At 39.6% G+C, this 22,073-nt stretch overlaps 3 protein-coding genes across 4 annotated transcripts in view; 2 read left to right on the plus strand and 1 right to left on the minus strand.

Annotated features, from left to right (window-relative positions):
- Window positions 1–201: 201 nt before the first annotated feature.
- Window positions 202–1,047, plus strand: LOC119693005. The gene has a single exon (XM_038114993.2). The coding sequence runs from the start codon at window positions 202–204 to the stop codon at window positions 1,045–1,047; it is 846 nt and encodes a 281-aa protein (XP_037970921.2).
- A 2,516-nt stretch (window positions 1,048–3,563) lies between these two features.
- Window positions 3,564–4,133, plus strand: LOC125490436. The gene has a single exon (XM_048629624.1). The coding sequence runs from the start codon at window positions 3,564–3,566 to the stop codon at window positions 4,131–4,133; it is 570 nt and encodes a 189-aa protein (XP_048485581.1).
- Window positions 4,134–15,948: 11,815 nt separating this feature from the next.
- Window positions 15,949–22,073, minus strand: part of LOC105390761 (delta-1-pyrroline-5-carboxylate synthase) — a 30,046-nt gene continuing 23,921 nt past the window's right edge. For both annotated transcript variants that reach the window (XM_011562118.3, XM_011562117.3), the window contains exons 6-10: window positions 21,336–21,524; window positions 19,179–19,371; window positions 18,061–19,065; window positions 16,547–16,684; window positions 15,949–16,388 (exon numbers count right to left, since the gene is read on the minus strand). In XM_011562118.3, coding sequence (XP_011560420.1) covers window positions 16,267–16,388; window positions 16,547–16,684; window positions 18,061–19,065; window positions 19,179–19,371; window positions 21,336–21,524 — 1,647 coding nt within the window. In that variant the 3' untranslated portion in view covers window positions 15,949–16,266. The remainder of the gene's footprint in view (window positions 16,389–16,546; window positions 16,685–18,060; window positions 19,066–19,178; window positions 19,372–21,335; window positions 21,525–22,073) is intronic.

The raw sequence follows: 22,073 nt of genomic DNA on the forward strand, positions 1-22,073 counted from the left end.
GGTTAGGATACGGTGTTACCTAGTGATACCCTATACTTACATTGGTGACCCACGACGAAGCCAGAAGAACATTGGTGAGCTGGACAACGCATTTTTATTGCAAGTTGGAGGTAGCGTACGAAGATTCGCCGGAGTTGATATCGCACGATCTAAGGTGGTGGCCCAAAACATAAGCGGTGAGCGATTTTTAACTTTTATAAAATGGAACGCTATTCTGGTCGTGAGAAAGTTCCTGATTCTGATGCAATTAGTGGTGAAGTCCTACGAGTTGGTGTTAGAGTACCGCCATTTTGGCCGGAAGACCCCACATTATGGTTCGCCCAGATAGAACACCAGTTTGAACTTTCGAGAATTACAGCGGATGAAACAAAGTTCTATTACTTAGCCTCGCAACTGGAGCACCAATATGCTAAAGAAGTTAGGGACATTATCAAGAATCCGCCCGCTACAGATAAATACCTAAAGTTAAAAACTGAGCTAATTAGACGTCTGTCAGTTTCACAGCAACAACGACTCAACCAGTTGGCGATGCATGAGGAGCTCGGCGATCGCAAGCCATCGCAGTTCCTGCGCCACCTGCAAACCTTAGCAGGTCCATCAGCACCGAGCGATTTCCTGTGCACATTATGGACTGGTCGTCTACCGCAAAACATTCAAACCGTGATTGCTACACAGATGGAGGACCTTCCCCTGGAAAAACTAGCAGAGCTGGCCGACAAGGTATTTGAGATTGCTCCACCATCTCCTCAGGTAGCCAGTACATCTGCAGCACCAGCAGTTCCACCACACTACGACATACTGACTAAGCAGATCAGCGAACTGACCAGGCAAGTAGCAATGCTCAACACTATGGTGAACCAGACACATCACTCACGCTCCCGCTCACGCTCTCGAAGCCAAAACCGCTCGCGAAGCCGCTCTCGCCCCAGGCAACCACCAGCTGACCACCCGTACTGCTTTTATCACTTTACCTACGGATCCAAGGCAAGGAAGTGCAAGTCACCGTGCAAGTACTCGTCGGAAAACTACCAGGGCTGTCGGAAATAGCGGCTACCGATTGCCCCTCATCAACAGGCCGTCTATTTGTAACTGACCACGCATCAAAAATGCAGTTCCTCGTGGACACTGGATCTGACCTGTGTGTTTTTCCGCGGTCAGCAGTCAGGACGCCCTGTACTAAGACTAAGTATGATCTAACTGCAGCCAATAACTCAGTCATTCACACTTACGGACCGATACAGCTACACCTCAACTTTGGACTTAGGAGAGACTTTTCCTGGAACTTCATCATTGCAGATGTATCGAAACCTATCATAGGAATTGACTTTCTCAGCTTCTACAACCTACTCATAGACTGCAGAAACCAACGCCTGATCGACAACACAACTTCCCTCTATGTCAACGGGCTACGATCAGGATCATCTGAGGACATCTCATCTATTAAAGTTGTCTCTGGTGATTCTGAGTTTCATGAACTTCTTCGAGAATTCCCTGAAATAACTAGACCTGCAGGTAAGGGATCTCCATCAAAGCACAATACTCTGCATCACATTAAAACAACACCAGGACCACCTGTCGCTTGCAGACCCAGACGCCTCGATCCAGCTAGAACTCAGATTGCCAGGAAAGAATTTGAGGACATGATGGCCAGTGGTACTGCACGTCCTTCAGAAAGTCCATGGTCATCTGCACTGCACCTGGCCAAGAAAAAAGACGACGGATGGAGACCATGTGGTGACTACCGAGCACTGAACGCCAGGACAATCCCAGACAGGTACCCCGTTCGTCACATCCATGACTTCTCACATCAGCTCTCTGGATGCACCATCTTCTCCACCGTAGACCTCGTCAAGGCGTACAATCAGATCAGGGTAAACCCAGACGATATTCCGAAAACGGCAATAACTACGCCCTTTGGACTGTACGAATTCCCTTACATGACCTTTGGCCTTCGTAATGCGGCTCAGACTTTTCAGAGGTTCATAGACGAAGTGCTTCTGGGCTTAGATTTCTGCTACGGATACATCGATGACTTCTTGGTATTCTCCGCGTCACCACAGCAGCACAAGGAGCACCTGCGTCAGCTGTTCGACCGACTCAAGCAATACGGCATACTGGTCAACACCGCCAAATGCATACTAGGTCAGCCAGAGGTAAAATTCCTAGGATACAGCGTGTCCGCTTCCGGCACAAAGCCCCTAGAAACCAAGGTCCAGGCTATCCAGGAATTCCCAATACCTAAGACTGTGAAGGAGCTGAGACGATTTCTAGGTATGCTAAACTTCTACCGCCGATTCATACCCAACGCAGCTCGACTTCAAGCGCCTCTGAATGACGTACTTGCTGGCCCTAAAGTTAAAGGATCACACCCAGTCAACATGACACCGGATCTGCTACAAGCTTTCGAGAAATGCAAATCATCCTTATCTCAAGCTACTCTTCTTGCACATCCGAAGCATACTGCAGCTCTAGCCATAGTTACAGATGCTTCTGAAGCTGCCATCGGCGCGGTCCTTCAGCAGCAGAAAGGTGAGGATTGGGAACCCCTAGCTTTTTACTCACACAAGCTCAATACTGCTCAAAGGAAGTATAGTCCATACGACCGAGAACTATTGGCCATATATGAGGCGATCAAATACTTTCGACACATGGTTGAGGCACGGAACTTCTGCATCTTCACTGACCACAAGCCACTCACTCACGCCTTCTCCCTGAGCAAAGAGAAGTGTTCTCCGAGACAGTTCAGGTACCTCGACTATATCTCTCAATTTACTACTGATCTGAGATACATACCTGGCCCGGAGAACGTCGTCGCTGATGCCCTCTCTCGCATTGAGGAAGTCTCTTACACCATCGATTACGAGACTCTTGCACGACTTCAGGAAAACGATTCTGAACTGCAAGGTCTTCTTCTGCATGGTTCTGCCTTGAAGCTGGAAAAGAGAAAGGTAGCAGGAAGTAACTTACCTGTATACTGCGACGTTTCTGTACAGCCTCCTTGTCCATACATCACACCTACGCTCAGAAAGCAAGTCTTCCAGTCACTGCACGGTCTACATCATCCAGGAATCACAGCTACAGTACGACTGGTAACGCACAGATTTGTTTGGCCAGGGATTCGGAAAGACTGTAGAGAGTGGTCACGGCTTTGCCTACATTGCCAAAGAAGCAAAATCTCCCGACACACCATATCTCCTCTTTCCACATTCCTTCCCCCTTCCTAAAGGTTTTGCCACGTCCACCTCGACATCGTAGGACCATTACCTTTGTCTTCTGATTACAGATACTGTCTTACCGCCATCGACCGCTTTACACGGTGGCCTGAGGCGTTTCCACTCAAAGACATCACTGCGGAGACCTGCGCAGCTGCCTTCGTGTCTGGCTGGATAGCCAGATTTGGTTGCCCAACCCGGGTGACCACCGACCGTGGAAAACAGTTTGAGAGCCACCTGTTCAAGGCCCTCACCGCCTTGATTGGCGCACGACACCTCCACACGACTGCTTACCATCCACAGGCAAATGGTATCGTCGAGCGACTTCATCGGCAAATGAAGGCGGCAATAATGTGTCATGCTTCTCCACAGTGGACCGAGACTCTCCCGCTGGTTCTCCTCGGCATGCGCAGTTCCTGGAAGGAAGACCTGCAGAGCTCCCCAGCTGAACTCGTGTACGGCGAGACACTACGCTTGCCAGGCCAGTTCCTGTCAACAGACGACAGCTTCACCACCGCAGACATCACGCAATATGCTTCCCGTCTGCAGTCACACATGGCCAAGCTGAGACCGAGACCAACTTCGTGGCACTCATCATCTACATCGCCATTCTACATACCACGTGACCTGTCAACCTCTTCACACGTCTTCCTACGTCAAGATCATGTACGCGGTGCACTTCAACCACCATACGCTGGCCCCTACAAGGTCATCGAGAGGCAGCCAAAATTCTTCACCCTCGATGTCAAAGGCAAGACAGTCAGCGTATCCATCGACAGGCTGAAACCGGCGTACACTGAAAAAGATGACCCAAATCTGGTGATGGAGCAACCAAACAGCCAACCTACAATAGCACGAACAGCTGAAAGACAGACTCGCAGCGGCCGAAAAGTACGCTTCCCGGACTTCTACCGACCGTAGCAACGGTCTAAGCAGGGGGGATATGTGGCGTCACTATCAATTCGCCACACTTGGACCAACTCCTTACAATTCCGAGAATCGCCATAATATCCGCTCCGCTTATGAAGCTTGCGCCAACGCCCGCTGTGACGTCGCCCATTGTATGCGGACCGGCCGCCTGCCCCGCCGCGGCAGCCGCCCCACTCCGCCTCGCACACTCTCGCTACTTGCGCCGCACGCGAATCATCCGCGCTTTGCTTATTAAAATATCTTAGTGCTATTGCTTTTGTAAATACTTATAATCTAGTGTCTAAATAAAATCTATAGTTAAAAGTTAAATAATAACATTTCATTCTTCGCCTTTCGTACATACTTCATTTCTCCAATCATAAATCTTATAAATTCAGTTAGGCAGTTATAACTAAAGTTAGGATACGGTGTTACCTAGTGATACCCTATACCTACAAACGTAAGCCGGCAGGGTTGACTAGAGGGTCATTCTGAACATTTTTTGATCATTGCTTTCAGGAAATTCAAGATGTAAAAATCTACGTAATGTATCGCTGAAGGTGTGTTCCCAGATTTTATGAAATTTAGTAAAATTATACCTCTGTTCAAAAGTGGGGATATGGAGGACCCTGCAAATTTCAGGCCTGTCTCGGTTCTTCCAGTTTTGAGTAAAATATTTGAGAGGGTCATACTCAGTCAGATGCTTTTGCATTTCAATGAAGCTCGATTGTTTCATAGCCAGCAGTATGGTTTTACAAAAGGCAAATCAACAACCGATGCCGGTACTGCGTTAATTAAGCACATATTTGACGCCTGGGAAGACCATCACGATGCTATTGGAGTCTTCTGTGATCTGTCGAAGGCGTTTGATTGTGTAGACCAGTGTTTTTCAACCTGTGGGTCGCGACCCCCAGGGGGGTCGCGAAGCTTCTGTAGGGGGTCGCCAGAGGACGAAAAAATTGAGTACCTACGTTAGTAAAAAAAAACAATAAGGCTGCTATTATTACATTCATTATTAAAATTCTCTTACAGTTAGATAAAAAAGAATAATTACTCATAAACATTTTAATTTATGTTATAAACAAAAATAAAATCCTAAGACGCGCGTTAATGCGGAAAAATTACACAAATTATTCTTTAAAATTATCTAACACCATTTTCATGCCAGGTACTTATACAAGGTTCATACTAAGCCGAAGCCTGGGTGTGCAGGATGTTGTGTCTAGGCCCGAAAGTAAGGACAGGATGTCAAAATTGGCGAAAAAAATGAAAAAACAACATAGAAACTTCGTTGGTCACGTGACTTTTTTATTATGGAGAATGTTTTTTTTTCATAAATTTTGACATTCTGGTAATTCTGATTTCATTTTCGGGCTTATACAGCATGTTGCAAAAAAAAGTCATTTTCCATAGAATCTTTATTGGTCACGTGACTTTTTTACTATGGACAATGTTTTTTTATCGCGAATTAACATTCTGTTTTTTTTTGGCTTAGATGTGGCATCCTGCACGCGTAGTTTTCACCTTAGTATAACCTTCACCTCACAAACGACTTCTTCAGTAAAAGATTTTGTCGACGGAATCGACGACGACTACAAGATTTTTTTTAAACGTGTATTTTGTCTTTTGCTGCGATGATTTTCATTTTGTACTTATATGCGAATCCTAATCATGGCGACCACAAAAACGTCGTATGGAATGAATATTGGATAAAAAACCGAAGGATCAAGGGGGTCGCGAAATATTTTTTTTCTGCCAGAGGGGTCGCATCACGAAAAAGGTTGAAAACCACTGGTGTAGACCATCAGACTTTAATTTCGAAACTTAGATACTATGCAATAGGAGTAAAGGCTTTAGATTTGATATCTTCATATTTAGACAAGAGACAACAAAGGGTCGATATTAACAATACTACTAAATCACAGGGGGCTCATGTAAAAATAGGCGTCCCTCAAGGATCTATTTACCTTATTTATATTAATGACTTGCCTTTTATGGTTGAAAAATTGACTAATATAGTTTTATTTTCTGACGATACTTCTTTGCTTTTTAAAGTTAAAAGAAGAGAAAATAATTTTAATGAAATTAATTCAATTCTATCTGACATACACGATTGGTTTACCGTTAATAATCTTCTATTGAATTCTAAGAAAACGAAATGTATTAAATTTACACTGCCGAGTGTTAGACAATGCGATACTAACATTATTCTAGATGGGAATAAATTGGACCTAGTTAATGATACTGTCTTTCTTGGGATGACTATAGATTCAAAGTTACAGTGGGGACCTCACATTGAAAAATTGGCTGGAAGGTTGAGCTCTGCAGCTTTTGCTGTACGGAAAATTAGACAACTGACCGACGTTGAAACCGCCAGATTAGTTTACTTTAGTTATTTCCACAGCTTATTATCGTATGGCATTTTGCTTTGGGGTAGAGCAGCTGATATTGAAACTAACAATATGGCTAAAAGGCTAGAATACACTAGATATCGAAATAAAACTTTCAAGTTAATAAATAAGGCACAAAACTTGTACAAAAAGAACTTACTAAAAAAGCATGTAGGCAATAGTAAAAAAATATGGGAACACATAAATCATTGGCTGGGGCGCAGTAAAAAGTCCCCGGACGAAGTAATAATACAGCACATGGGTAGTTAGTTTGATATACAAACTATATGTTCAAACTTTGCCCAAACTTTTGCAAATGAAGTCTTACTACTTAAATCTCAACATACTTGTAACTCAGAGTTGCTAAAGAGGGATGATTATACTAAAGTAATTAATGCCTCCATACGATTTATCAAGGTCACTCCATCACAAATCGAAAAAATTATCGACCAACTTGAAAACAACATGTCACCTGGTTTTGATCAGATAAGAATATGTGATCTAAAAGAAATTAAATTAGAAATTAGCCCAGTCATAGCCAAGATGATTAATCTCTTTGTTGAACAGTCTAAATATCATGAAAATCTTAAACTTTCAATAATTCGCCCAATATACAAAAATGGAAGCTACAGTGAAACCACTAATTATCGTCCCATCGCAATTCTTTCATGTATTAATAAAATTGTAGAAAAAGCAATTACAGGTCAAATTATGCATTTCCTAACAAAGCATGACGTCATCTCACCATCACAGTGTGGGTTTCAAAAAGGGAAAAGTACTTCAACTCTGTTATCACGATTTGCTAATGACGTAAATAATCATTTAAATATTAAAAACAAGGTGGGGGTCATTTTCATAGACTTCAGGAAGGCCTTTGATACACTTGATCATGAGGTCCTCCTGAAGTCTATGGAGAACTGTGGTATTAGAGGAGGATTAAACGACTGGTTTAGGCAATATCTGAGTTACAGAAAATTAACAGTAAAAGTAAATGCCCACACTGGGAAGTGCGAAAATGTCAAGTACGGGGTAGCAACCGGGTCAGTGACCGGGCCGACCTGTTATATAATGCATGTAAATAGTATGCCTAAAGTTGTAAAACATTGTAACATTTATATGTTCGCTGATGATACTTGTCTCATGTATGGCCATAAAGATTTAAATATAATACAACAATGTTTACAACAGGATTTCGATAATATTACACGATGGGCTCACGATAACGGTATTATTCTGAATGTTAAAAAGACAAATATTATGTGCATCTCGTCAAGTTTTAAGAATCAATGTAATGGACTAGTTGTTAAAGGTCATAGCTATAATTGTCTTCATAATAATGTATATTGTACTTGTAAGCCTATTGAACAGGTTAACGAATGTAAGTACCTGGGTATAATTGTGGATTGTAAATTTAGCTGGAAAAAACATATTATAAGCTTGCTTGTAGGTAAATTAAGGATATTATTAAGAAAGTTTCATCAATTAAAATACTGTGTATCTAGATCTGTCCTGTATTGCCTCTATTTTGCACTAGTAGACTCACTAATATCATATGGTATCATAACTTACGGGGGTTCTTTTAAAACTTATATTAATAAAATAAAACAACTTCAAATACGATTCTTAAAAATTTTAGTTGATAAAAAAGTTAAACAACAGTATAAGGGACAATTACGAGGGACTATTTAAAAAATGTAACGTAATTTCGGTTGATAAGAAATACCTATTGGAGATAGCCAAGGAAGAATATTGGGATAATAGATACAAGATCTTATTAAATAGTAAAGTTAAAACCAGACGGATGAGTAAGGGTAAACTATTTGTACCGAAAGTTAATAATAATTATGGTAAAAGAACAAAAGAATATTTAGTTCCTAAGATATTCAATAGTATGTCTGATTCAACGAAGAGTGTACTACGACATAAAGTCTGTTCTAGAAACAGGGCACTTAAAAAACATTTCCTTGAACACTTGTAATCTACGCCTTAATGATCATACTGTTATTTAGTAGTTGCTTACCGATAGCTTTTGTAATAAATGTAATAAGACTCAATTATTGTTACCTTCAACTTGTGTTTTTTATTGGGATTGTATAAACTATAGTACATAACTGGCTGCATGTTTCATATAATTTAATTGTATTTATACCTACTTTAAGCGTTTATAAAAATAGCTAGCTAATTAGAGTGTACTACCCCGAGAAACAATTGTATTGTTTGGGGTGTTATGCATAAATGTATATGTCTTGTTTGAAAATGAATAAACGATTTAATTTTTTTTTTTTTTTAACTATATTTGTCTTACAGAAAAGAGCCATCCGCTCTATATACAAACTTGGTTCCAGGGATTCATTGAGAGAATTATTCAAAGAAATTAACATCCTTACAGTTCCATGTCAGTTAATTTTTTCCAATTTAATGTATGTTCGAAAGAATATTTCAACTTTTGATACAATTGGCAGTAATCATGACATTAATACTAGGAACAAGCACAAGCTGGCTTTTCCAGCGATGCGTCTAGCGAAAGTTAATAAATCGTTTTTAGGGTACTGTATTAGATTTTATAATAAGCTTCCAACAGAAGTTACTCAAATGCCAGAGAATAAGTTTAAGTGTTACATTAAAGAGAAACTCTGTAAAAAAGCTTATTATAAAATTGATGATTACTTAGAGGACGTTGATGCATGGCTGTGATAAATAGTTAGCTCTGCTCATATTATTATGATTATTATTATTAAGCTTATAAGTATTGTGTACTAACTAGTATTAAGTCTTTTTTTGAAAAGATGGCTCAGGAGTTTCTTGCCTCCGTTCTTCTCCTTAGACAGAAAGAGCCCCCCTTATCCGTACGGAGAGTAGTTTGTAAAAATTGACGTTCATCAGAAAATTTTATATTTTTACGATGAATAAAAAATTTTGAGTTTGAGTTTGAGTTGTGTTTAATCAATATGGTAAAGAAAAACTGCAAACGTGTTTACACAAATTATTTTTATTTTAAATCAACATTCAAAATTGTTGGGTATTTCATATTAAAGGCATCAACTTGCTATGTACACGTCCATTTAATAACCGCCTGTTGCCACTTGCCATGCCAACGCACGGCAACCATAAATACATATCATTCTTCCCACCTAAATAATAACTATAAAAAACTAAATAAAATTATTCAATAGTTAACATAAATTTTGTAAAAACACTTTCTCAACAATTTATCAATTCCTCACGCTACTCACAACTTAAAACTCTTATTTTTATAAAATAAATAATATTTACAGATAAATCAAAAAGACACCCTATGTCCAGACCAAACAATAAAATTTTTACTAACGAATACTTCTTACTACCTACTCCTTACTTCTTTCATTCCTCCCCTCTGAACATAAACCTAAAACAATATAAAATAAATTAAAACTATCAAAAATTGTAATATAGTAGGTAAAACTAAAAGATCATAGCCAAACTTTAGTAACAAAAACATAAAAATACAAATACCCACACAAAAATAATAATTAAAAAAAATTGTGTCAGCGGACGGTCCTGTCGCATGTCGCCGTTAAGGGCCGGTATAGGTGACATTTGGGTTTTCAATGCTCTTCACACAGCACACGCAGTGACACGCACACATGTAAGTTTGCACAGTGGGTCGATAAACTTTTACTCGCCAACTTTATTGACAATTATTTTCAAGTAGTGATTTGAGGGTAAGTATAATTTTTAATTACACTGGTAAGCACCAGGAAAGAGTAGAAATTAATAGGGTTGCCACTTTTCTCCATACTCGGAACCCTATTAGAGATGAGAATAGTTAAAACTGAATAATGGTTAATTGATAATGAATAATATAAAATATCATAATATATTAACAGTTAATATTAATGAATAATTGTTAACAGATAAAAACGCTGATTGGTTGTTTGTTATTTTTATTGACTTCAAATAATTAAACTCAGAGGTTATAAGGTTATGAATGATGTTATACCTACTGGGTCTTTTGTTTGGTTAATCGCTGTATACGGAAATGTGCATTAATTTTAAATGCGTTTTCAAGTTTGTAGTGGTTCCTTTATATAAGAAAGAGTCTTTTTACAGAAATTACTCGTAGCAAGTTTAACACCATTGGCACTTTTCTCTAAATGGGTTTATTTACAGTTTACTGCAATCACTTATCACTACACTGTAATTAGTATTCTTACGGAATTCTGACAGTTATCAATTTTAGACAAATCAGAGATCACAAACCTTTTTGGGCTGGGCACTTTTTCAATACGAGTCTGGACATCTGAGACTATAATAACTTTTTTTTAGTCCCTGTATCCATTTTATTAAGTGCGGCGCTCCAAATTAAAAGGGGATTTACCTACGGTGACAAATAATTACCGTACCTAAATATATCACAAACAGTGAAAAATACAATTAAAGATAATCTCAATTATCTTCTATAATTATCGCTGTCGTAGAAAATATATCTAAAAACAACTAGTAATTCTTTTTGAAACGGTAGCCGTAGTACGCCGATGTCAGGCCGATGTTGCGTTCGTATTTGAATAGAGGTGAAAAATTTGCAATAGTCGGAATTTTGTTCCTGTAGAAAAACGCGTGAACCTTTCGTCGAATTGTCGTAAAAGCAAAGTCATCAAAATGTATGAAAGATAGTTGCGGACCACTCTTTTTCGGTTTCTGAAACTCTTTTGTGTCTTTATATTCTTTGATAATTTTATAGACACTTGACAGACTCACGCCAATCATCTCGGAAGTCTTTTTAGCACATTCCTTTGCACTCCAATCAGTTGTTTCCGGCCAATTTTCTATATTATATTTGTAAATATTTAGAATGATGGTCTTTTCGTTTGGCGAAAAAGAACCATGAGGACGCTTTTTTCTGGGAGAGAGAAAGTCTGACTCTTGTGCTCTGTCAGTTGGGGCTGTTTCCCGGGAAGGGCCAGGTTGTGGCTCCATAACGTTTATAAAAATCAACAAACAATCACAACGCGAAAAGTCAACAAGGAAAAACCTAACAGAGACTTAACAAATATAACAAGATGTAGACAAGAAATAGAAGCAAATTACACTGAGACTGAGAACATATGAGCGCATTCGAGCATTCAAAGAAGTCGAATGAAAATCTTTCTTGAAAACTCACTAACCGATTTTAATGAAACCTACACTTGGTTCCTACGGTCGGAGGATCCTCCCTTTGCCATGGGGAAGCGCCTCCAGCATCTCCATACTGCCTTCCTAAGCTTGGACCATTTCCCACCACGCTGGTCCACTGCGGTGTTGGTGGGTTCACACATCTAGATGTTTTCCTTCTCCGTAAGAGCGATGGTATACATTGTACTTAAATTCAAAGAACTCATTGTTACCTACATGTCAGCGCCGAGATTCGAACCCGCATCTCTTGCTTGAGAAGCGGGCGCTTACCCGACTGAGCCAGTTGGACTCGCGCACTGAGTGTTCCGTACAAGTCTACTTAATTACCTGAGGTAGTTTTCCTTTTAATTTCATCATAATTATGTACATCTATACGAAATATCAGCTTGATATCTTTACCCGTTTCCGAGAAAAAAGGTGGTGACAACAAAGTGTGATCCTATAAGGGTTCTTTTTTTTCCTTTTGAGGTACGGAACCCTCAAAAAGAATAGTGACAATCGGATCAATCGTTTCGGAGGTATGCGTGGACAAACATACATACCAACAAGCATATAAACATACATAGGTACATAAACATTTATAAAATTTTGAATATTTGTTTATTAGCCCTAATATATTGTCATATGTCAATATGGTGCAGTTCCAATAATCTTACATAGGTACATACCGAACATATATGTACTTACCGAATAGACAATCTTTTTTTGAAATTGATTAAAAAGGTTTATTATCCCTGAATTTAGTAGGAAGTGATGCCATGCTAATGAATAAAATAAAGCAATTAAAATTATTTCGATACATTGGTCGTGAGTCGTGATCCTACTTCATATTATAAATGCGAAAGTTTGTAAGTGTATGTGTGTATGTATGTATGTATGTACGTGTGTATGTTTGTTATTTCTTCACGTCAAAACGGCTGAACCGATTTTAATGAAATTTGGAATGGAGTTAGCTGACACCCTGGATTAACTCATATGTTACTTTTTATCGCGGAATTCCCACGGGAAATCTTATTAAGGCGAAGCGAAGCTCGCGGGAACAGCTATTATATTGAAATATTTATTATTTTTGTATTAGTTTACTTGAGCAAGTAAATATTTAGATTTATCTTTTTGTATAAAAATATTAAGAAAAAATTATTGCCCAGAAATGGATCGCAATTTTTCCTTTTTTCGGTAAAGAACTTTTTTAGTAGGATCACTTATAAAATGTCAGAATTCTTTTCAATTAAAAATTAGAGAGTAATCCAAGTTTATTTGTACAGTTTATTACTCTAATTTAACTAACTTAATCATTACACTAACCCTACTTTATACCTACATACAACTTCCGAAACCGAAGTTAAGAAATATTTATTATTGCAATCTACTTTACTCAACGTCAATAACAATAATACTTACGCGACGTGAAAATTATTTTACTTTCCACGTTTCGACGTCGTTTAAATTATCATTCAGTGAATCATTAGTGAAAATAAAGTTATGGTTGATGGTTGATGGTATATCGTTAACAGTAATCCAGCATTCAACGATAATTCGCATCTATTACTATACACATAAATACCATAACCCTGTGCATCCCATTGCTTAAACGATAATGAATAACCGTGACCTTGAATTTGGCCGCCTCGCGCTTTGGCGATCAATTTGTTCTCATCGAAAATCATAGAGGGCGTTGCAAGTCAAATATGGACGGTCGGTAAATTGACAAACTTTTTAAATTATCAATATCAATTTCATGAAATTATGTCAATGTAGTTAATTAATAAATATAATTAATGTAATAAATTAATGAATTAAACCATTAACGATCACCCCTAAACCCGATTAGCTTTCTAAACAAATGTGGTATTTACTTGTAGACAGGTAACTACAGGTATTAAAGTGTAGATAATAAGTTATACTAAGGGTATACTAAGCCGAAAGGAGATGACTCAAGGGGTCATTCTGAACAACTTTTGTTCTACGAGTTTTGCAAATTCGCGAAAAAAAATATTCGTTTCCCATGATAAAAAGTCACGTGTCAACAAAGTTTCTATAAAAAAGGTTTTTTTTGTTAATTTTTAAAACTCGTAAAACAAAAATTTAGAATGACCCCCTGTCTCACTTGTTTTTACCCGACTGCCGAAGGAGGAGGGTAATGTTTTTCGATTGTATGTATGTATGTTTGTAAGTAGGTATATTTTTTGGTAGTAGAATAATATTTTTTCTTAATTTTAGGGTTTCGTACCTCAAAAGGAAAAAAAGCAACCGTTATAAGATCTCTTTGTTGTCCGTCTGTCTGACTGACTGTCTGTCACCGTCCTTTTTCTCAGAAACGGGTAAAGATATTATCAAGCTGATATTTCGCATAGATATGGGGAGTACGCCAAAAAAAAATTAGGATACTCCCTCTCCTATACATTGTAAGTTGGGGCTGATATTTTTTCCGGTTATTTTGATGGTGTAGGTAGGGTATCATAGGGTAGGGTTGAATAGGTCTTTTAATATAATAGGTATAAAAAAAGGTTAAAATGTAATTATTTTGCTTTTACCCTTAAATTTGGGGACCACACCATAGACAAATCCTAATTAAAAAAATGATTTCAATAGATGGCGTGATTTTATGTTGGGTAACTCAGAATAAGAAGTGATGATATCTCAGAATAATAATGGTTAATGGTTCTATTCCGCTGAGCACCGAAACCGGTTGGACACTAGTGAAAAGTGGTCATAGAAATGCACCAGGGTAGACCATGCTCCTAGAACAAGGCATAAGTTTGTGATTTGTGTGCGTGAAAAGCGAGGATGGAAACTTAGATATTTTTTTTTAATCTATTTTTATTTAGGGACTTTGTTTTCTATACAACATAATTTTAATAACCGACTTGTAACCGACCAAATGTACTCTGTGTTACCGACCGTTGTCATGCCAACGCACGGCAACCATAAATACATTTATTACAAATTTATTATCAAAAATAAACGTCAAAACTAAAGATGGCGACAGCGGTTTGTTTGTCAGTGCTATCGGAATATAACGAAATTCTCCATAATCCGAATTTTGCGGATATATGTTGTCGACTCAAAATCGATATTTTTTATGCTTTGTTATTCATATAAGGTTTCGCTCCAGTCTACCGTACCCCTTGACGAAATTATTAATATAGATAAAATTTTAGATAAATAAGCGAATTGCGTAAATAGTGCGACGCCATGCGGTTTTTGGCCGGCCCCTCCTTCGCTTGCCAGGTGGGATCCACTTTGTCAGGGCAATTTTGGGTGGATTGTCTTCGGATCTCCGTAGTGACCAATCCAACGCCACTTCTTAAGCCGGATTTCTGAGTCCATAAATCCACATTCGAGATGGTTTGCGGCCAGAATACCTTTAGCTTATGTATGTGTATTACCTCTGTCTGAGGCATTTTGTTGATGAACATCGATGATAAATAAAAAAAAATTGGAACGATTCATTCTAAAACAACAACGCCATTTGTTAGGCTGTTCAGTGTCAAACTTCCGATAAGCTTCGTATGTATGCAAGGATTCTGAGGCCAAGATAAATAGTCGTTGCTTAGCACTTGCTCAAACTAATGCTTAGCCAAGTACGACTTCACCTGAACTAAGTCGAGTTGCAATGAGTCTAAGCATGTGCTTAAGCTAAGACTCCGTCTTAGTTTCGTCTATTAATCTTGGCCTGAAATTATGACACCAAGGACCCAGAAGAGCATGGATAGCCAAGGGCCTCTCTCTGTGATAGGCCATCATACTGCAGGCTTCTGACGACAACTTGAGACTTACCCCGAAATCTTTTACGCATACTCGTAATAACCCAACTACTACACAGAGCCACTGTGGTAGGTCAGTCGGGTAAGCACCCGCTTCTCACGCTATAGATGCGGGTTGGAATCTCGGCGCTGACATGTAACAATAAGTTCTTTGAATTTAAGTACAGTGTATAGCATCACTCTTACGGTGAAGGAAAACATCGTGAGGAAACCTGCATATCTTTAGCACATCTAGATAATAATATGTGAACCCACCAACCCGCAGTAGACCAGCGGTGGGAAAATGGTCCAAGCTTAGGAAGGCAGTTTAAACCTTGGGGATATGCACAAAGGTTCCATTCGAAAGTGCCAGGTGCAGGTACTGACACCCTCACAGACAATAGAATAGAATATAATAGAACCCAATTCCGGGGCTAAATGCCCGCTATAGTTAAGTTAATAAGATAGAAGCAAAGCAACTCTCCAATGATAGTGGGAAACAGATGCAGGTTCAATAAAGGATGTGTTTATATAACAAACTTAAGTAATATACTTTTTATTTATATTTACTTTAATTTTACAAAAATCTTAACTTTACTTGGTTATCCCCTTTAGATTTTACACTAATTAAATATTTTATTTTATTAAATCACAATTACGTGTGTGTTTAAGTGCATATTATGTTGTATCGTTTTAATTCTAAAGGGTATTTATATTACCTATATACATTTAATACATAACTTCACTATTCACAGAAATTATTTCCTTTTTCTAAGAACGTGACTTTTCTATTAGACCTATAAATATTTTCAAAAATCTTATCATTTGTCGAAAATGGCTCGTCTGTCGACCCAACAGTCAATTTATGGGTAACTTTTCATGCACCCAACTTCTTTTCCCTTCGTTAAACTCTGCAGCTGTGTGGTCGGTTCCTTCCAGAATCCATTTGGTAGTGAGCAATCCCTCCACGCCAACGGGTCCTTAAAAAATATAAATTTTTAACATTTCTTTAAATACATATACTGAGTGGAAAAAATAAGGAAGAAAACTACCTTAAATCTTAAAATCTTCTGCTTTCAATTATTTTTTATACCTAAGGTGTTTTTAATTTAAATAGTAAACAGATCTTATCTATTACCTCTAGCGTGGATCCTGGATGTAGAGATGCCAACTTCAGCACCTAGACCAAAGCGGAAGCCATCAGCAAATCGTGAAGACACGTTGTGGAAGACACACGCGCTGTCCACGGCCTTCAAGAAATGTTTGGCAGAGCTTTCTGAAATCAAATTAATAGGTACATTTTTATTTAAATCAGTAGGTGTAACTTTCTAGTATTGCAATCCTCAATCAAGTAGAGGAGGTATTGCAATCCTCGAACAGCTCCAGAGGCTCTTCAATTCGGTTCTTCACAATGGCATTACACCGGAGGCATCGTCTGAGAGCGTCGTGTTATTGTTCTTTAAGAAGGGTGACAAAACCCTTCTGAAGAACTATAGACCGATCTCGCTTTTAAGCCATGTATACAAGCTGTTCTCAAGGGTTATCACGAACCGTCTTGCCTAAAAGTTAGACGAGTTTCAGCCCCCAGAGCAGGCTGGGTTTCGAAAAGGCTTTAGTACAATAGACCACATCCACACAGTAAGGCAGATTGCCTTACTGTGTAGATGTATACAGAAGACCAAAGATTATAATCAGCCTCTGTGTCTAGCCTTTGTGGACTATGAAAAAGCCTTCGACTCCATCGAGACCTGGGCAGTTTTGGTATCCTTGCAGACATGCCAAATCGATTGGCGCTATATCGAGGTGTTGAGATGTCTGTACAATGCCGCTACTATGACTTTCCAAGTACAGGACCACAAGACAAGACCTATCCAACTGCAACGTGGAGTGAGACAGGGGGATGTGATATCTCCGAAACTTTTCACCAATGCATTGGAAGATGTCTTTAAGACGTTGGACTGGAAAGGACATGGCATATGTATAAATGGCGAGTACATGTCACACCTCCGCTTCGCGGACGACATCGTTATTATGGCAGAATCTCTGCAGGAACTCAGCTGGATGCTAAGTGGCCTAAATGCTGCTTCCCTATGTGTAGGCCTCGGTATGAACTTGGACAAGACGAAAGTCATGTACAATGCTCACATCAAATCGGAGCCGGTCGCCGTTGGTGAGGCAACAATCGAAGTTGTGCAAGAATATGTATACCTCGGGCAGACTATTCGGCTAGGCAGAAGCAACTTCGACAAGGAGGCTGCAAGGCGCATCCAACTGGGTTGGGCTGCATTCGGGAAACTTCGTCACAAATGAGGTTATCCGTCAGAGGACTAAGGTTACCGACATAGCTGTCAAAATATGCAAGCTGAAGTGGAAGTGGGCTGGTCATATCTGCCGAAGAACCGATAACCGTTGGGGTAGACGAGTTCTCGAGTGTAGACCACGAACAGTCAAACGCAGCGTGGGACGCCCTCCTGTCCGCTGGACTGACGACCTTAGGCGGGTGGCGGGTAGTGGTTGGATGAGGAAGGCCGAGGACCGAGTGTTGTGGCGCTCCTTGGGAGAGGCCTATGTCCAGCAGTGGATGATTATTGGCTGATGATGATGATGAACTTTCTAGTGCTTACGAATGTTTATCGTTTAACTTCCACTTACGGTTTTCTGTGACGATCACATCCGTATGAGAGCTGCCAAATTTATTGACGTGATCAATAGCATGGTCCAAGTCCTTGACAACTTCAATACAGCATTCCAGTGAACCATACTCGTGACGCATGGTTTTAGCAGGAGGAGGTCCAAATGTCAGCTGACCAGCCAGCTTAGTTCCAGCGTGAATCTTCACACCTTCTTTCTTCAACATGTTACAGATATCAGTGAATAGAGATCCATTCAAATGGTCTTCGTGAATAAGCAATGTCTCCATTGCGTTGCAAGCAGCGGGGTAGTCACATTTCGCATCGCGAACTATCTTCAATGCTTTGAGAGGATCAGCGTCTTTGTCCAAATATACGTGACAAATGCCTTCAGCGTGTCCCAATACAGGGATGTGCTGAGACTGCTTCTGTATATTTCTAACAAGATCTGAAGAACCTCGGGGTATAATTAAATCAATGTGTTTTTCCATTGTGAGCAAATCGCTTATTTCTTCCCTAGTTGATACTAATGAAATTGCGTCCTCTGCCCCAACACCACTCAGTGATTCTTTCACCAAGTCCATGAGAGCCTTGTTTGAATAAGCTGCCTCTTTGCCACCCTTCAATAAAAGTCCATTAGCCGATGCCATAGCTAATGCAGCTACTTGTGGTAGTGAATCAGGTCGAGATTCAAATATGACTAGGAGTACACCAATTGGTACTGTTACTTGTTGCAAAACAAGATTATCGGCAAGTTTTGTTTTCCTCAAAACCCTGCCTACATTATCGTAGCTAGAATCTGCTATTTGTTTCAAACCAGTTGACAGAGTTTCAAGTTTACTCTTACTGAGTGACAATCTGCTTAACAATGGTGTAGCTAGACCACTCTTGGTGGCTTCATCCAAGTCTTTAGCATTAGCTTCTAATATTAGGTCTTTCTTCTCTAGTAAAAGGTCAGCTAGGGAATGAATGGCAGTGGCTCTTTCTTGAGGAGTCAGTTGTTGTAAAGTTCGGCTTCCAGATCGAGCTGAAAATAAATCATACATTTAAAATATCATTACATTATCTCATTCTGATGGATAATCAATGTAAGTGGTAAGCAAAACCTCATAAACAGAGAATTTTTAAAAATAGTTTTACCATTTTCCGCCATAACGTCGACTGAGCTTGCTGAGTTAGTGGCTTGGTCCGTGAAGAAAGTTCCAACTTTTCTTCCACTGATTATAGTTTTGATGGCTTTTTCTTGCATGCCGTTGCAGATTACAACACTGACGCCGCGAGCCATGGCCCACGTAGCTGCATTCACTTTCGAATCCATACCTCCGGTGCCAACCTGAGAAATAAAATATAGGTATTTTATAAACCTTAGGAATATTATATTTGTATTTTTTATAACAAAATTATTTTATACACCATTTATTGCATTGATTTTGGAAAATAGGAACCAACCTTTTAAGGATACGCTACACATAGTATTTTAATTGTAGTACAACTATTATCGCCCAATCAGCTTAAGAATATAATTTAAAACATCTCCAGCAGAATTATATAGAATATCTTTTAAAATACGAAGTGTTCGCGACTGCAGCGCCGCGACCGCCACGCCGCCTGGTGGCGGTCGGCGGAAACTAAAAACAAAAGAACAGAAAGAATCCTCTGAAAAAGGCCTGTAGAATTTACTCATTCGATCTGAACTCGTCACGATACGCTTTTGTATAATTGTATAATACTTATTACATTTTCTATGTAAAATAAACGTTATTTATCAGTAAAACCTATTGATTATTAATTGCTTCACCATAAATTGGACCTCCGGAGCCATATAAAAACAGAAAATTTAAGAATTCGGAAATACAATATACGAGTCATCGAGCCACGTCTACTTCGACGAATCCAGAAGTACGTGCGGCGAATACGAAGTCGACGAGTCAGAACCACTGGATCAGACGCCAGACACGCTGGACGAGCATCCTGAAACGAGAAACAAACAAGAGAAGCAGATGTCCCACTGAGGCGAGCGAGAATCCCACCACTTCGAGGCGGCCTCCACGCAGTCAGCGCGGCGTCGAGAACACGGTCAAGACATTCCTTCTACATATTCCTTTGCCCTTTGCCAAGCTTGAACTTACATAAATAGTTTAGCTGAGTTCCTCTTTAAAAACAAAACACTAAAATTAAGACCATGCTAAGTCCCAGAACTGAGGGTGAGGACACTTTATGAGCGTCATAGATCACCCACAACTTAACTTAAACAGGGACCCGGTTTCTCAATTAAACTTAGACTTTAGTTTTAAAGTTGTTTTGAGGTCGAAACGTGGCCTTGTTGTCTGCACGCAAACTTTGTTAACAGAGCTGTTATGATTTATGAAGATCTACTAAAGTAGCCTTAACATTTACCAGTCGCAACACTAAAAACTTACTTCAGCTTACAGTTACGCGACATCAGCATAGGGGCCTCATTATTATGCCCTCTCTTAAATTATGTTTGTAGTAATTAGACAAAATCCCCATATTATTATTAATCAGGCTTATAACCAATATGCTAGGATTCAAACCAGCATCGATCGATTGAAAAGCAGAGTTCTTAACCGATACAACCATGCACTGCTTCACCGTTACAACCTAATAAAGGCTAGCGCATTGTGGCGGCAACCGGTGCAGTTAGCTCCCGATATAAAAATCTGTAATGTATGAAGTACAGTGGCAGAGATTTATAAGCAATAATGCCGTCTTTTGTACTGTTGTTCTTTTTAAGTATACTTTTTAGTATCCTGTCGCTGCAAATAAAGGAACGAGACACGTCGTGTTATCGGCACGTTAAATACAGCGAGATAGAGTCGTCGCTCACGTAGCATGACTCCGAAGCTTCGTTTTTCGTTACCTGTAGTGACCCCACTGACCTTGGACTTCTGCCCGAACTGCACCTGATCCTTGTCATGATGAGCAGGTCCGACTGCACTTCTGCCGCGAGAAGTGCCGAGAGACTGCCGTTGTCGAACCGGTTTCTCGATCGGTTGAATAGCAGAGATGTACTGCTGTTCCACTACACCCGAATAAGTCGCACCGCGGCTACCTCCTAACTATTTTAAACTTTCTCTACCAAATAAGCAATAAGGCTGCTTTTTGTACTCTTCTTCTTTTTTCCATCCAAAGGTTGCCTGGTAGACATTGCTATAAGCAATAAGGCTGCCTTTTTGCACTGTGCTTCTTTCTAAGTACACTATTTAGCATTTCTATGCCTTTCACTGCAAATAAAAAGTACTGGTGAAACCAAGTGAAACCCATTCAAGCACTGACCTTGGACTTCTGGCCGAACTGCACCTGGTCCTTGTCGCGGGTGGTGTAGGTGTGCATCATGCGCGCGCCGTCCTCCCAGGGCGGCTTGTTGTAGATGCCGTCCACGTCCGACATCATGATGAGCAGGTCCGACTGTACCTCTGCGGCGAGAAGCGCCGAGAGACTGTCGTTGTCCTTTATGCCGATACCCTGGGGAAAACAAGCAATTAAAACTGTGCAGATTCTTCTGCCGCTGAACTTATATCAACACTAAATGTTCCCGCGGGGTTCGCTTCGCCTTAAAAAGTTTTCCCGTGGGAATTCCGGGATGAAAAGTAGCCTATGTTCTTTCTCAGGGTTTAGACCATATGTATACCAAATTTCATTCAAATCCGTTCAGTTGTTTAGGCGTGAAAGAGTAACAGACAGACAGACAGACAGACAGACGGACAGACACAGTTACTTTCGCATTTATAATATTAAAGTTAGGATCAATACAGCACGATGGTTTTCACAATACGACACGTCGCGTTGTGAAAACCTCTCCTTCCCACTCGCAGTGTTCAATGCGAGAGAGTGGCACGACGCGATGGTGTAAGTTTATACACTCTTGAGCAATTAAGTTACATTAAGTTTCATTTACAAAATTCTGACACCAAATTACCTACCCCATTTTTTTTTCAAACATTTATTTTAATTTATAATTTGATCAAGATATATACGTTTTTTGTTCGTACTATTCTGATTCGCTGTTAAATG

Source organism: Plutella xylostella, chromosome 23, assembly GCF_932276165.1.
Source record: "Plutella xylostella chromosome 23, ilPluXylo3.1, whole genome shotgun sequence".
In the NCBI taxonomy this organism is placed as follows: domain Eukaryota; kingdom Metazoa; phylum Arthropoda; class Insecta; order Lepidoptera; family Plutellidae; genus Plutella; species Plutella xylostella.

Bases quoted from the DNA above. Each gene is read 5' to 3' on its own strand.
- LOC119693005 (XM_038114993.2), top strand. From the start codon at position 202: ATGGAACGCTATTCTGGTCGTGAGAAAGTTCCTGATTCTGATGCAATT.
- LOC125490436 (XM_048629624.1), top strand. From the start codon at position 3,564: ATGTGTCATGCTTCTCCACAGTGGACCGAGACTCTCCCGCTGGTTCTC.